The following is a 13,941-nucleotide window of genomic DNA, read 5'->3' as shown; positions in this document are numbered from 1 at the left end:
CTACCTCAATTCTACCGTCCGCTGGACCTGACCTGCCTCAATTCAACCGTCGGCTGGACCTGACCTACCTCAATTCTACCGTCGGCTGGACCTGACCTACCTCAATTCTACCGTCCGCTGGACCTGACCTGCCTCAATTCTACCGTCGGCTGGACCTGACCTGCCTCACTCCTACCGTCGGCTGGGCCCGACCTACCTCAATTCTACCGTCGGCTGGACCTGACCTACCTCACTCCTACCGTCGGCTGGGCCCGACCTACCTCAATTCTACCGTCGGCTGGACCTGACCTACCTCACTCCTATCGTCGGCTGAACCTGACCTACCTCACTCCTACCGGCTGGACCTGACCTACCTCACTCCCGCCGTCGCGTCGGTTAGGACTGACCTGGCTCACGTAGACGGTCATCTAGGCTAGGACTGGCCTGGCTGGGTTTGTAATGACTGATTTTTCTTCCACTCGAGCTGTATTGGAATTTCAGAAGCACCGACCCGAAAGCATGCGTTCCCATATTTATACGACTGCAAAAAGCGTGCTCCATTAATAATCGGTCAAGTAAAATCCAATAAGTCGTTGATAGTGTTGCACTTGTCGCTGCTGTTCACATTGCATGAGAGTCAATCGTCATCAGCAATGTCTGTGTCAGCACGCTTCGATATCGACTTCTCTGTGTGCTGACTGCCGTCCCCCTTGTCCCCGTGTTTCTCAGTCGGTGTCCCCGGCGGCCAGCGTCAGTAGCATGTCTCCCAGTCAGACGGTGGAGCAGTACCACTCGGCGGCGGCAGCGGCAGCGGCGGCGGCCGAGGCGGCCGGTCTCTACCACAGCGGCCTGCCGGTCAGCAGCGGCGCACCGTTCGCCGGCTCGCCCAGCTACAGCTCGCCCGTCTCGTCGTTCGGCGCGTCGCCCTCGACGCTGTTCAGCTCGTCGTCGTCGTCGGGCGGCAGCTACACGCCGGGTGCCGGGTTCGGCGGCGGCGCGTTCGCCGAGCCGCCGCCGCCGCCGCCCGTCAGCAGCCAGGCGCAGCAGCCGCCCTCGGTGGGCGGGGGCAGTCTGCGCGCGCCGGGCCGCTCCGAGGAGGCGCAGACACCCTCCCAGCTCATGTCGAACGTCATGGGTCTGCTGCAGCAGAACAACATGCCCGTCGACCTCGACCTGGATACCTTCCAGGGCGGCTTCGACTGCGACGTGGACAACATCATCAAGCAGGAGCTCAGCATGGAGGGCAACCTGGACTTCACGTTCAACCAGGCGGCGGCAGCGCAGGCGGCGGCGGCAGCGGCGGCGGCGCACCACCGGGGTCTCCCGGGTGATGCGCGTCACCACGGCGCCGGCTACGTCAGCGGGCCCGGGCCGCGGCACTGGCAACACCTCAACCCGCCGCTGGTAGACTAGACATTTTGTGAGTACCGACCCGAGGACGTAGTTCGCCTGCATGTGCGCCGCATGTCGCAGCCCGATGGGCCCCCGGACTGCCCACCCGGCCGAACCTCGGCCAGCCGCTCCGGTCTGCGGGTGACAGATGAATGCGGCCGCAGGTCTGGATCTGTGACCGTCAAATAATGGGTCTGTCCGGCTTCCCACGAGTGACAGGTCTGTCTTATAGGGAGGTCCGCCCGGGAGGTCTTATAGGGCGGGCTCCCATTTTGTCCTCACTGTATTGTGAGGAGCCGCCAGCAGCCCGCCGTCGCATGTGGTCTCTATTGCGATTGAAGCACACTCCGTGGCCGAGATATGTTGTTGGGGTGCATGTGAGGTATTCTCTATGTGAGTGGCATGCACGAGTCGCCCGCTGACGCAGCGAGGCGCCGTCATATTGAGTGTCTGTGTTTTAATTGGGAAGCCTGTGAGCTTTCGGATGTTATGTTTTATCGCAGCTGCACTTCTTTGGTTTCTGTTTCGTGTTCTTCCGTAACGGCATGCTCTCAATCAAGAAGCAAAAGGCGTAATAAACTGACAGCATCTGTAGTCGTGCTTTTTTTCCTGTAACGCGCACCATCTCGCAATATTCGCCTGCTTTTGCATGATAACTCTCCGAACCGTGTGGTGCGAGGCGCGAGCTTCGCATCCTGTCTGCCGGATTCTTTTGATTTCCAGTTTTGATGCGGCATCACATCGAACGCCGCGGCTATGCATATGTTGCTGGCTCTCACAGCCTTTAATTAAATTCAACGTCAATCCATCTTTGAAGTTGCGTGCGCGTTGAGCGCTTCGGCGGTCATCGCCGGCATTGGCCTGTCACTGCGGTGCGCTGCGGCCGACTGTGCTGATGCGCCGCTCAGCTCACTCGGCCAATCATTTAATCAGCTCGCTGGTGACCGCTGGTGCTGCGAGCAGTGGCAGAGTTACAGCTGCGGGTAATTTCCAGCGCTGACGGGCGCTGAGGCGGGTATCACGGCTCCGGGCAGACGGTGACGACGGTCACATTTCCTGAGCCGAGTCGTCGCCCAGTGCCGTCGAGCGCGCGGCCGCCAGCTAAATCCTGAATCTCATTTCCTGTCGAAATTTACGGCCCATCATTGGCGATTTAAATGAACGGCAAATTACGTGTAAAGGTTTTCGGTGCGGCGAAATTAGTTTCATTTGACGAGTGCGCGGCCGGCCGGCGCGCTGAAGCCTTTCGGTTTTAATCAGAGCGCGAAGGGGCTGCCGGCTGGCGCGGCGGCCGCCGCGGAGGAGCGGCGCCGTATTGATTCGCCGCGGCGGCCCTCAGGGCGCGGCCGGACCGGGGTGACGTGCCCTCGCCGGCCCCGCTGAACCGCCGACTGGCCGAGCGGCGCCGCACCAGCCGCAGATTCACCGCCGCAGAAAATTAGATCAAAAGTAGCATGCCAAAATGACTTTGAAGATTAACGCGGTGCATGCCAACGAGGCCAACTAAAAATTACCCAATCTCTGTTGGAAAATGCGGTTTAAGTCGTCCGACTTCGTGAGCTGACTGCCTGTACGCACTTTTCTTATCTTTGGCGCCGATAATAATCGAGAAAGGCTATCGTCCCCAGCCTCTCCGACCTCTTCTCGCGCCATTTTTCGTCTTTTCGCTCGCTTGATTTGGCCGCGAGCGATCGGCTGGAAGGGACTGCTCGTTACGTCGCGGCTAGGGCGCCGGCTCTCGGTCGAACGCTCCCTGCTGGCCGGTGGAGTGCTGATGAGCTCGGTTTGAGACCATTCCTTTCTTAGCTCGAAATGCACCGACTCGAGGAGACACGCGCCGCACGACTTCAAAAAGATGATCTGTTGTCATCGACCGATCACTACCGCGACCCTTCGACCCTTCCACCAGCGGGCCTAATCACGATGTCTCATATTTCCTCAACTTGGGCCGTAAACTTCCATCTACTCGCAGAAAACATGGTCGTTTCGTAGCTGTCATATCTCTGGAGCGGCAATCGATAGGAAAAGGACGTCGGATGGGACGTTGAGAGACCGGCCATCTGAAAGCCGGACAAGCGAGCAGAAACGGACTATAGCTCATCGGTCGTCATAGCTCTGACTGGACGACTGTCGCACAGACGCGCTGTCGAGACCAACAGACCGAAATGACTGCCGCACTGTTGGACGCACGCACACTCCGACAAACGCACTGTCGAAACCAACAGACCGAGATGCTCTACCGGTCAGCACATCAGGCCAGTTTTGATGCCATTGCTAATCGGGAGACAAGCTTGTCATTCTAGATTTTTGCAATCCCGTCTTATGCCTACTGTAACAAGAAATGTCAAACTTCGGGCAAATAAAAAGAGGTGACGGATTCTGGTGAATGGATGAAATAATAAAGTAATGTGACAGATCAGCATGGCATAAATCGTCAGCCATAACGTAGAAGTCTGTCAAGATTAGCTGTACCTACATAATTCGTCGAAAATGGAAAATTAAGTTCAGGGCTGTTAACCGATCCAACATCAATTTTAAAAAGTTTATTCGCTTTAGTAAATTGTGCTAAATAAATTATACGCTCATCTACCGATGAGTACCCACCATGCTGAACGTTGGATTTCATCGGGGGCCATCTCCGAATGGGTCATTCGCTGCCGATATTGGCAATAAAGGGGCCACGGCTTCGAGCCTGCAGAGGTCGTCATTGGCTACCGTCAGCAACTAAAGCCGATCGGACGGCGCTGAAACGCACCCGGGCACGCAGCGGCCAGCCGTTGAAAGAAAAAATCACTGGCGTTCGACGCCGGTCCGAATTGGTGGCGAAATATTGACATCGTTAGTGGTTCGGGTGGGATAAATGGGAGCGGGTCAGCCGGTCGGCGGGTGAGCTGCTGAACGATAGGTTGGTCGGGTGAACCTGCAGCCGGGCGGTGTGTGCCGGACCGAGTCTCACAGAGTTTGTACCAGACCTGACCTCACTGAGTCCATACCATACCGAACCTAGCAGAATCCGTATGCTACTACGCAATAACTAGGTAATTGATTTTCTCCCGGCTAAAACTTTCGGATTAAACTGCTTAATTTCCATCAGGCGGCCTTGTTTCCAGCGTCCACTTGCGACATGGACCTACAGAGATAACGTTTCTCCTACCCCTCCTACCCGTGACATGACCGAAGACGTTGGTATAATGCCGTCCGCCCTGCCAATCGTTCCCTGGTCTAAGACCGCAGCCCATCAGTCGCGCTTTTTGTTAGGTCGCTATATCTGAAACGAACGGGGACGTAGCCCACCAGCAGACGATGGCCTGCGTTCCCAGTCGCCTCGGCGATACATCGCCGGTGGCAATATCGCCCGCGGCAGAAATGGAGACTGAGGAGTGCGCCGCTCGGCTGGCCGCCGAGGGAGAACAAAAACGACGGCCACTCAATGGGAGGCGGCTCGTCCACCGCTCGAGTCCCCTCGCGCTGTGTCGGACGGGCGACCCAGCCCGGTCAAACCATCGGCCAGACTGCTCCGACGGGGTCAGTTCGGTATCGCTGATCACAGCAGGTCTGGTGAAAACCGACACGAGACAGAGAGCTGAGCGAGTTGATATTTTCACTATAATAAAAATCGGTGGATAGCGATAGTGCACCGCACCACGAGCCTCCAAGCTTGCCAACGTTTCAGCCTGTAATCCTGCATGGCAGCGTGATGGCCCACTGTCCGCAGTCCAGGGCTGTGGGTCACGCCACCACCGACCTCACGTTCTTACGAACAGCGGGTCGCCTCCGAGCCGTTTTTAGCGTCGCCCGCGGGACCTTGGTCGTGCAGACAATGGGTCGGTGTGTGAGTCGGGACGGTTGCAGCGCACTGCAACGTGCAGGCGGGGTGCATCGCACTCCCGGCGCTGTCTCCAGCCCTGTCACACGCCTGTCTGGTGTCAGCACGCCGTCACACGCCTGTCTGATGTCAGGCGGACATCAGGCGAGATGATGTGCCGTCGTGGAGTCGACGGTCAGCATGGTCCGGTTTCTCGTCACAGTCAGCCGATCCAGCCAGCTGGTGTATGTAGTCAGCTGGACTGCTGCATATAATCAGCACAGCTAATGCTGATTTTATGTACCATGTTCCGGTACAGTCAGCTGGTAATGCGTAGTCAGATTATAAGCTGGTAAATCTACCCGGTACAGTCACCCCGCCGCCTCTCGTCGCCAGCCGTCGCCGGCGGCGCCGCGGTCCACCACTGAACGCCTTTGATGTTGTCAGCGACGGCACCTGTTGCGGAGGGGAAACAGGCTGGCAGAGGACGGGATGTGACCGCCACGCACCAGCCCAGGGGCAGACCGTGTCGATAGCGGCAGGCCTGTCCAGCCTGCGCTGGAGCCGTGCCACTAGGTGACCTGGAGCCGGGTACCTCCCCCCCCCCCCCCCCCCGGTCACTGTACCTATACCGGATATGGCGCGGCCACGCCGCGACCGGCGACCGGCTGAAAGCCGCCATTTCAGCACACACCGAATGAGAAAAGTTACGGCTCGCCATTTATTCCCTTCGTCGTTTTTTGTCGTCAATAGCGATCAGGCCGTGTGAGTTTAATGGTTGGATCGATGCGGGATCGCCGCCGGCGCCGGCACTGGCGCGCGCGCCGTCGCTGCCGCCGGCGCCGTCGGCCGTGGTATATGCTAAGTGGCGGCCGTGTGCGCCGCCGGAGCGGGCGCCGCGCCGTATAATGGACGCCCCAGGGACGAGCAGGCAGCCGCCAACCAGGTGTCATCCGACCAGCCCAATAATTGGCATTTTACGCCGGCCTACCTCAATTATTTGGGACGTTTGCTTTGTGCGCCGTGCGTTTACCGTTCAGCCCGCTAGGCGACCGTCTTTGAGTCAGCCTTCCAACGTAAATCTGCATTGCAAAGTGACCTGCAAGTTAAATGAGCTAACTTTTCGAAGGGATCTAACTTTTCACATTTGTCTTGCGTCGGAGGCCGGACTGCGTACCTGACCTGACTCAATTACGAGTCGGAGGGAGCAACACGCAGTCGCGACGCGCCGCCGCCGCCTCCGCCGCCGCTGCCAGAGAAGAAAGTCCCCCCCCCCCCCCCCGCCGCCGTCCCGTCCCCGAAACACCGCAACAGTTGGCACTGGCTCCCAAGGCAACTCGGCCGGGCCGCGGCCCAAGCCGAATATGAATCACTCAAATCGGAAACGGCTGCAGAAACTTTTAGTCCGGGTAGCTTCCAAAACATCGCAAACCGATTTATGCGACATTTTAGTTGGGTTTGAACGGTTCTGGTGACTGCTATTTCATGAAGCACTCCGTTTGCTCACTAACTAATTTATTGGGTATCTTGAATCATCACAATAAAGTACTGTTTGTTCAAGGCATCGTAGCTTCGATAGGAAAAAAATATGACTATTCCAAGTTTCATTAATCTGAATTTAAAGTATCATTCCTCAAGCAATTGGTACTGATTTAGGTACCCTATCGCTTAGATTTTTATTCTTAATCCGTGGGAAGTGCGATTAAAACTAAGACTTACCAATACATAATACTTGAACGGGTAAGTGCTTGCGTAAGCTCTCAAGCTTTTGCAGGAAAGCGTGTATAATGTAATCCGCAATCATCCTATCGTGCAACTGGAATTAATCGGAAGCCGTGCGTGACCGTATAATTCCCGCGAGCCGTGCGCAGACGCTGCACCGTCCCCCAGCTCCTCCAAATCTGATCTGGCAGTGGCGTTCTTACCATCCGCTCTTTCCGCATATAGGATACCTACTTTTAGGGGTTTTATACGAACCTACAAATATGAGTGCGTTATGTTCTAGGTAGAAGGCATATGCTTGATTATAAAGCCTTGTTCAGGAAGTTGGGGGCACCGACGGCTTTGCTTCGGTCGTATTGACACTTCGATGGTAGCTTTGGTATCCTTGCCTTCGACTGGTATGCTCTGTCGAAGAAGCATTCAATGTCCAAAGTGGCGTTTCTTTCGCCGTGCAATATCCACCGTAGCCGGCCGTATTTTCTACCGTACTCGGCCGTGCTGGCTGCCGTATCGGTCGTTCTCTGCTTTGCCTACCCGGCGTGCTATCTTAGACGCATAAGCCAACCGTGCTCCCTCCGTTCTAGTCTGTGCTCTCCGTCGTACTAGGTCGTTCTTGTTTCAGCCAGTCGTGCAATCCGCCGTGCTGGCCGAGCTCTCTGTCTAAGCCGGCTGTGATGTGGGCCGTGCTCAGCCTCGCTCTGGGCCGTACTCGGCTGTTCTATCCGCCGTAGCCAGCCGTGCTCTGCGCCGTAGCCAGCCGTGCTCTGCGCCACCGTCGGCCGTACTCTGTGCCGCGCCATCCACTGCGGTTATGGCGGCGCGCCGGCGGATTGGAGCAGATTGCCGGCTCGGGACGGCCGCTGTGCCGCTCCAGTACGGCCTTGTTACGCCCGGACGCACCCGAATTAAACCATCGCCTCGCTCGGCTATGCATACAAACTGCCAGCCCGAGCGGCGCCAGTGCTGCGGGGACGACGATCGGGCGGTACGGAGAGCCTCCCGCCGCACAGAGAGCACACGGATCCCGGCTCCTGGCTCCCGGCTCACGGCTGGTGTGTGGCGACTGGCGAGCCTCTCAGTGCGCTACATCTACCACCGCGTGGCAAATGCTCTCTAACGGTGTAATGAGACTCCTAGCTACACCGCACTTCGGCGGCCAAATTCGCTTCTCGACTTCTCATCATTTCTTCGAGTGGACCCGTCTGCATGCTTTAGCTTTTGCTGCTGATGTCTATGCACACTAGGGCTTTTTACTTTATACGCATTGGAGCCGTTCCTTGTATCTTTACTTACAAAAGCAAACACGCTTTTGAACAGCTGGTGTTCCATAATGATAAATCGATACATGATACCAACAACATGCAAATGTCTAAAGTAATATCCCAGCAAAATCGTTTTGGTAACCACTATGACGTGTTTTGCTCGCGTCTTTGTGTAGTGAAATGGAGCATCTGTTGGGCTGATATTAGTGTCACCATGTTATATACAGTATGGGCCTCATTTCGTCCAGTACTCGCTAGGTGGGAGGGCAGCGCTCTCCTGCCGTCGAGGCTCTCCGAGAGTTTCTCGCCGAGGCTCGCCGGCGTCTTCTCGGCGGTCGGCGAGCCACCCTTCCTCACGCTCTCCGTGTTACTTAGCATATAAATTGTCCGCACCAACAGCGATCAGGACGTTTCTAGCGATTAAATGGGATTTAGGGCTTATCTGACCGGGATTGAATCGGACGCGCCCTGACTGAGGGTGCCTGGAGCCGCGCTGCAGTGGGCCAATGGCTGACCGGTGGCCGATAGCTGAGTCTGATGCAGGTGCCGGCACGGAGTGCTGAGATTGATCGCCCATACGGATGGCCTCAGCTTTCGTGGATTGCAGGTACTGATGATTGCAACCACATAGTTTATTTTTAAGATGTATTTCCCGCGTCACAAGTCAATGTAATGTGGCGGCTAGTCCATTATCAAAGCAGTCAGAGTTGAGGAATGCAGCCCGGCGCGATGACCCGGCGCGAGCCTTTTTCTGTATCAGCGGCAGAGTGGCTCCGTCTGCAGTTCACGATGTATGTATGCCTCCGGACGGTGACGACTCGTGTCTGGGGTTGTCGGCCGGCCCTGATGGATGCCGCCGCGCCGCCAGCCCTGTCCCAGCTGGTGTCCCTCCCCTCCCGCGGCCGGCCGCGTAAATCCTACCAGCCCACCATTAGCGTCATACGCGAATTCAAACCGGAATTTATGTCGGCCTGGGGCTGGCAGGCAGGCAGATGCGGTCCTGTCCCTTCCAAGATGCGGTGTGCCTTCACTGCTGCACCTCATTTCATTGCTGCCTTTGCTGCGCCTGCACATTCGCTATATTGTTTTTATTGTGCCGTTTTTACTTTGAACGCATTCCTTCTCTGGATGTTCTCAACTCTGCTGTCTCGTCCAATTTTTTCTTCATCAGCTATATCAGCTCTGCATCGCTGTCGTCTTTCTCCTCTCTCTCCCCCTCTCTCTCTCTCTCTCTCTCTCTCTCTCTCTCTCTCTCTCTCTCTCTCTCTCTCTCTCTCCTTCTCGCTCTGCCGTCTATCTACCACTCCTCCTCGCGTCGTGTCGCGCCGGTCGCACTGGAGGCGTCAGCTGGAGCGCCAGTCCGTGACTCCGTGCCACTCGGGGTGCTGTGTAGCGCCTGCAGCAACGAACTCCCTCCGCAAGGCACGTGCAAGCACCTATCCCGCGAGGTAGCGACCTCTTGTTCCCACTCATACCACGCAGCAAACAATGCTCTTGGGATGCGCTTACCCGTTAACGTGGATGTTAATTGTTCCGCAATTAACTTCTACGGCCGATGGCCGGGACACCTAGTTATATTGATTTCACCAAACTTCGCAGCACTATAATTTATGAAACGACTCATTTTATGATGCAAATGTTAGGTCAGGGACCGGCGTATGCTGCGCAATAACGCGTGGCACGCTGTTTTAATGGACGTTGCTGGTCGCGCGTCCCGGCCGGTTATTTCGTGGCGCGGCTAACCAATAACCATACCGCCACCGGACTCTCTGCACCCTCTGGATTATAATGGCCGGTCAATAATTCAATAGGCCGGCCATGCTGAAATATTGATTCGTTCTAAAGTCGTCTGGTAATCAGCAGCTCACGGGTGGGAAGTGGCGCGGCGGCGGCCGAGGCGGCCGCGCCGCCAGTTGAGGCCGCCTGAGATCAATACGGCCCGGTCCGGCGCCGCTCCAAAATGGGTGTCGGCCGGTCATTACAGTGATGGACGGCCCAGTTGCCGCTGCAGACAACTTCCAGTTGCCGCCCCCGCCGGCCGCGCCCGAGGAATGCCATAACCGGCTTAGTTGGTTGGCGGAGACGACGGCGGCGGCCGACCCGACCTGCCTCACCCGAGCGGCGGCGGCGGCGGGCCTGCCGCACGGCGCGCCGCGCTGCAGCCTGACCTACCCCACCGCCGCGCCGGCCGGGCAGACCGCCGTAAAATGGCCCGCCGCCGCGCCGCTGCCGACCTCAGACGGCTCCTCTCAGCAGTCCATCACTGCTGACAGACGGCGCCGGCGCCGGCGGAACGCTGAATGCTGATTTGGAGACGGCGGGCGCGCTGATCTCCGGCGGTCGGGACTAATTTCACACCGCCTTCCCGACGGCCAGCGGCGGCGCCGGCTGCAGTGGGCGGCACTCCGCCCCGACACCACCCCCAGGGCTCGTCCATTTTCCGCGCCAATACCGCGCTCACGACAGATCATCTCTATTCCTTTCTTTTCCGCTGCCAGTGCAGAAAATCTTCCCATCCAGAGAGATGAATCGTGAAATTTTTCCGGATTTTTTATTAGAAATTCCAAATTTATGTGCCATCTCGGCGAGACCTCATCGTCCTCGGCACTCGGGCCTCCCATCCATTATGCTCCACAATGGGGAAACATTTATCAAAGTGACATAATCGTAATTCGATGGCGCTCAGTCCTAATCAGCTGAGCCGCTGCACGATTGCCCGGTCGCCAGTGTGAGAATTCAAATGATCTGCATTAAATTGGCGCGAGTGGGCGGCGGCTGCAGCGCGCTCCTCACGCCGCGCCGCGCCGCCGGGTGGTGCTCCGCCCTCTCGGCAGGCCTACTTATCTTCTCCAAAGTTCTCTAGTGGTCTCTGGACAGTTTTTATGATGAAGTCTTATCCCGGGAAGTGCCGGCTATATTTTCAGCTGGCGGCGATTTATGTGATGGCTGTAGGGAGCGCCTGGAGAGCTGAACGTCCGGCCGCCGACTGCAGGCTCGGCCGGCTATGCGGCACCCCGGCTGGCGCTGCCGGTCTCAGTCCTCATCTGTCGGCCGCCGCCGCATCCGAGAGGCTAGGTGCCTCTGAGGACAGGCCACCGCCAACCTCAGGCATTAATCAGGCCACCACAGACCTCAGGCAGAAGTGCCGACCTCAGAGAGGTCTACAAGGCCGCGTCACCGGCCATTGAGTGACCTCCGCCTCTTGCGACGCTGGCGCCGACCTCACTGCAGCCAGCAGCTGTCACAGTGTCGTGACATGGGTGGCGGTGGCTCTAACGTCCAGCACTGGCACTCAGGGCGTCCTACCTAACCAACCCCTTCAGAACGGAGCTCTGGGATGTGAGCAATGAACAGATGATATGGCATATGAAGAAACGGGCTATGAGGTATTTACTGTGTAGTCCTAACTCCTATTTCAGAGTTCCTCGGAGGAAGAAAAAAAAAACGAACTCTGACCCATCGACCTTGGACCGGTCGCTCCCTCGCTCGCCTAGTCGGTCGGTCAGTCGGTTGGTCGGTCCGCCAAGTTAGACGAGACGCCCGTAGGAGCTCGAATGTTGCACACCCCCTGGTGGCGACGGCCCGAACCACGGCGGCCTTGGCCGGCGGCGAGGTCAGGCGCCCGCCCCCGCCCCCGCCCCCGCCCCTGTCGGGCCCGCTGCAACTATGTATACCTACCTGGCGGTGTAGTGTGCTTGTCCTCGAGCGTGTGGTGGACCTCAGCGGCCGCCCGAGGCCGCTGTATGTTGAGAAAGGACCGTCGGCGCCCTCAGCCCGGTGGGACTTGGTGCCAGCACTACCGTGGTGCTGGTGATGAAACTGGAGCTGGTGTTGGGAGCTGGTGTTGTTGCTGGGAGCTGGTGCTGAATGCTGATGCTGGGGGCTTAGTCTGTAGCTGCGAGCAGCCGTCATCGGACGGCAACCACCGCTGGGTGCTCATGCTGACGGTAGCGCTCACTGCAGTCCGGGGCGGGGGCTGGCACCAACCCGGCTCCCGCCCAACCCTCCGCCTGCTCCCTTGTTCGGTTCCCTTGCTTGTGTGCGTGTGTGTATCGACATCTCTCAAGCTGGCGCAGCCGATGCGTGCCTAGCCGCACTTAATTCTGATTTTCCGTGCCGGTTCACGCATATCGACAGCGGTGCCGGCTCCGCCGACTGGGGAGCGGCCGGGAGGGAGCGCAGGCGACGGACGCGGTCGCATATCGGAAAAGTTTTCGTTTCAGCTGCCAAGTTTTAAAGGGCTGGAAGTGTCAGTATTAAGAATGCATTGCTGGAGTTGCGGCGCCGCCGCTGCGTGCTGCGTGCCGGATACGGCGGGGTGAAGTAGGATGGGTGGTGGGTCAGCGCCTGGGCACGGCTGGTGGGTTAGCCTGGGTCGAGTTTTGTGACGTTGTTCGACCGGCACAGCAAGGGACGGTGGTGAATTGGTTCACCCTAGTGCGCGCTTCAATGCTGCCATTGCTTTGCCTTAAGGTTATTGCCAGACGGACTTACAATCTGCAGGAATGGCAGAACGGAAGTCTTATACGCCTCATGCAGCGTCCGATAGGCAGAAGTGACATACCCGGGCCTTTTTACATAAAGACGTCCGCTAGCGATGATCGCTAAATAGGACAATGCGGAGCTGCCTCATCGACCCAGCTCTTCTTTGCATACACTCGCTTTATAACAACTGACTACGCCCGGCTGGAATCTTCCAAGCACCACACAATGCCCTGCATATAGCATGAACTTCTCTCAATTTGCTGCATGAACCTTGGCATGTCTGCTACTTTTCATTCCTGAATCCTGCTGGGTTGGGCTCGGGCGCCGTTCCCCGTTTAATCGAACCTGTCGTCGCGAGTCGCGCCAGATGCAGTTAGGTTTGACCAAATTTCCCCTTTTTTTCAGATACCGAGTTGCAGCAAAGCGCAGCACAAAGTGCCATTACGTCTGCCCGGACGAATGGCCGCAGCCACCAGCAGCGCGGCCAGCGCCTCCAGCGGCCGCAAGGCGAACCAGTAGTACGTGTGTCGGCCGCACGGGCGACGTGGCGCTGCCGTCTGGCAGCCGAGGGACAGTCGGGATGTTGGCCAGCCGCCGCGGGGGTCGGTCCTCGGACCGAGCCCGGTGTCGGCTCGCCACTGACGGCAGCAGAGGCGATGGAACGAAGCGGGGACCGATGCCGTCGGCGTGGGGATCTGGTGTGCCGGTGTGCACACGCGCGGTAGCGCTGGGCGCGTGCAGTACGTTAGCGCATGCACACCTACATATGCACATGTACATAGTATATATTGGGTAGGAGGCTCTGTGTGTGTGCGTGTGAGTGTATATATTCAGAGCTGGCCTGGGCTGGCGCCCGGAGAAAGCGTAGCAGCACCGCAGCCGCTTCCGACTCCGAGCGAAACAGAGCCTTTACAATCGTACAAATACCGTGAACGCGGCTTTTGCCTGTCAGCATATATATATATATATATATATATATATATATATATATATATATATATATATATATATATATATATATATATATATATATATATATATATATATATATATATATATATATATATATATATATATATATATATATATATATATATATATATATATATATATATATATATATATATATATATATATATATATATATATATATATATATATATATATATATATATATATATATATATATATATATATATATATATATATATATATATATATATATATATATATATATATATATATATATATATATATATATAATTATATATGCTGAAAGGGCATCTGGAGAGTTCC

General features: G+C 56.5%; 1 protein-coding gene across 2 annotated transcripts in view; it reads left to right on the top strand.

The window, feature by feature from the left end:
- The window catches only part of LOC122393778 (forkhead box protein O-like), an 89,083-nt gene extending 75,637 nt beyond the window's left edge, over positions 1 to 13,446 (top strand). Inside the window, exons 3-4 of one of the 2 annotated variants that reach the window (XM_043390145.1) lie at positions 709 to 1,399; positions 13,051 to 13,446. In XM_043390145.1, coding sequence (XP_043246080.1) covers positions 709 to 1,392 — 684 coding nt within the window. In that variant the 3' untranslated portion in view covers positions 1,393 to 1,399; positions 13,051 to 13,446. Of the gene's footprint in view, positions 1 to 708; positions 1,966 to 13,050 lie in introns of those variants that run through there. The other variant, XM_043390146.1, reaches the window with a different exon arrangement.
- Positions 13,447 to 13,941: the final 495 nt, after the last annotated feature.

Source organism: Amphibalanus amphitrite, unplaced genomic scaffold (genome assembly GCF_019059575.1).
Source record: "Amphibalanus amphitrite isolate SeventyFive unplaced genomic scaffold, NRLGWU_Aamphi_draft 000553F_arrow, whole genome shotgun sequence".
NCBI lineage: Eukaryota > Metazoa > Arthropoda > Thecostraca > Balanomorpha > Balanidae > Amphibalanus > Amphibalanus amphitrite.
The sequence above is the reverse complement of the archived record's forward strand: the minus strand, read 5'-3'. Positions and strand labels throughout refer to the sequence as shown.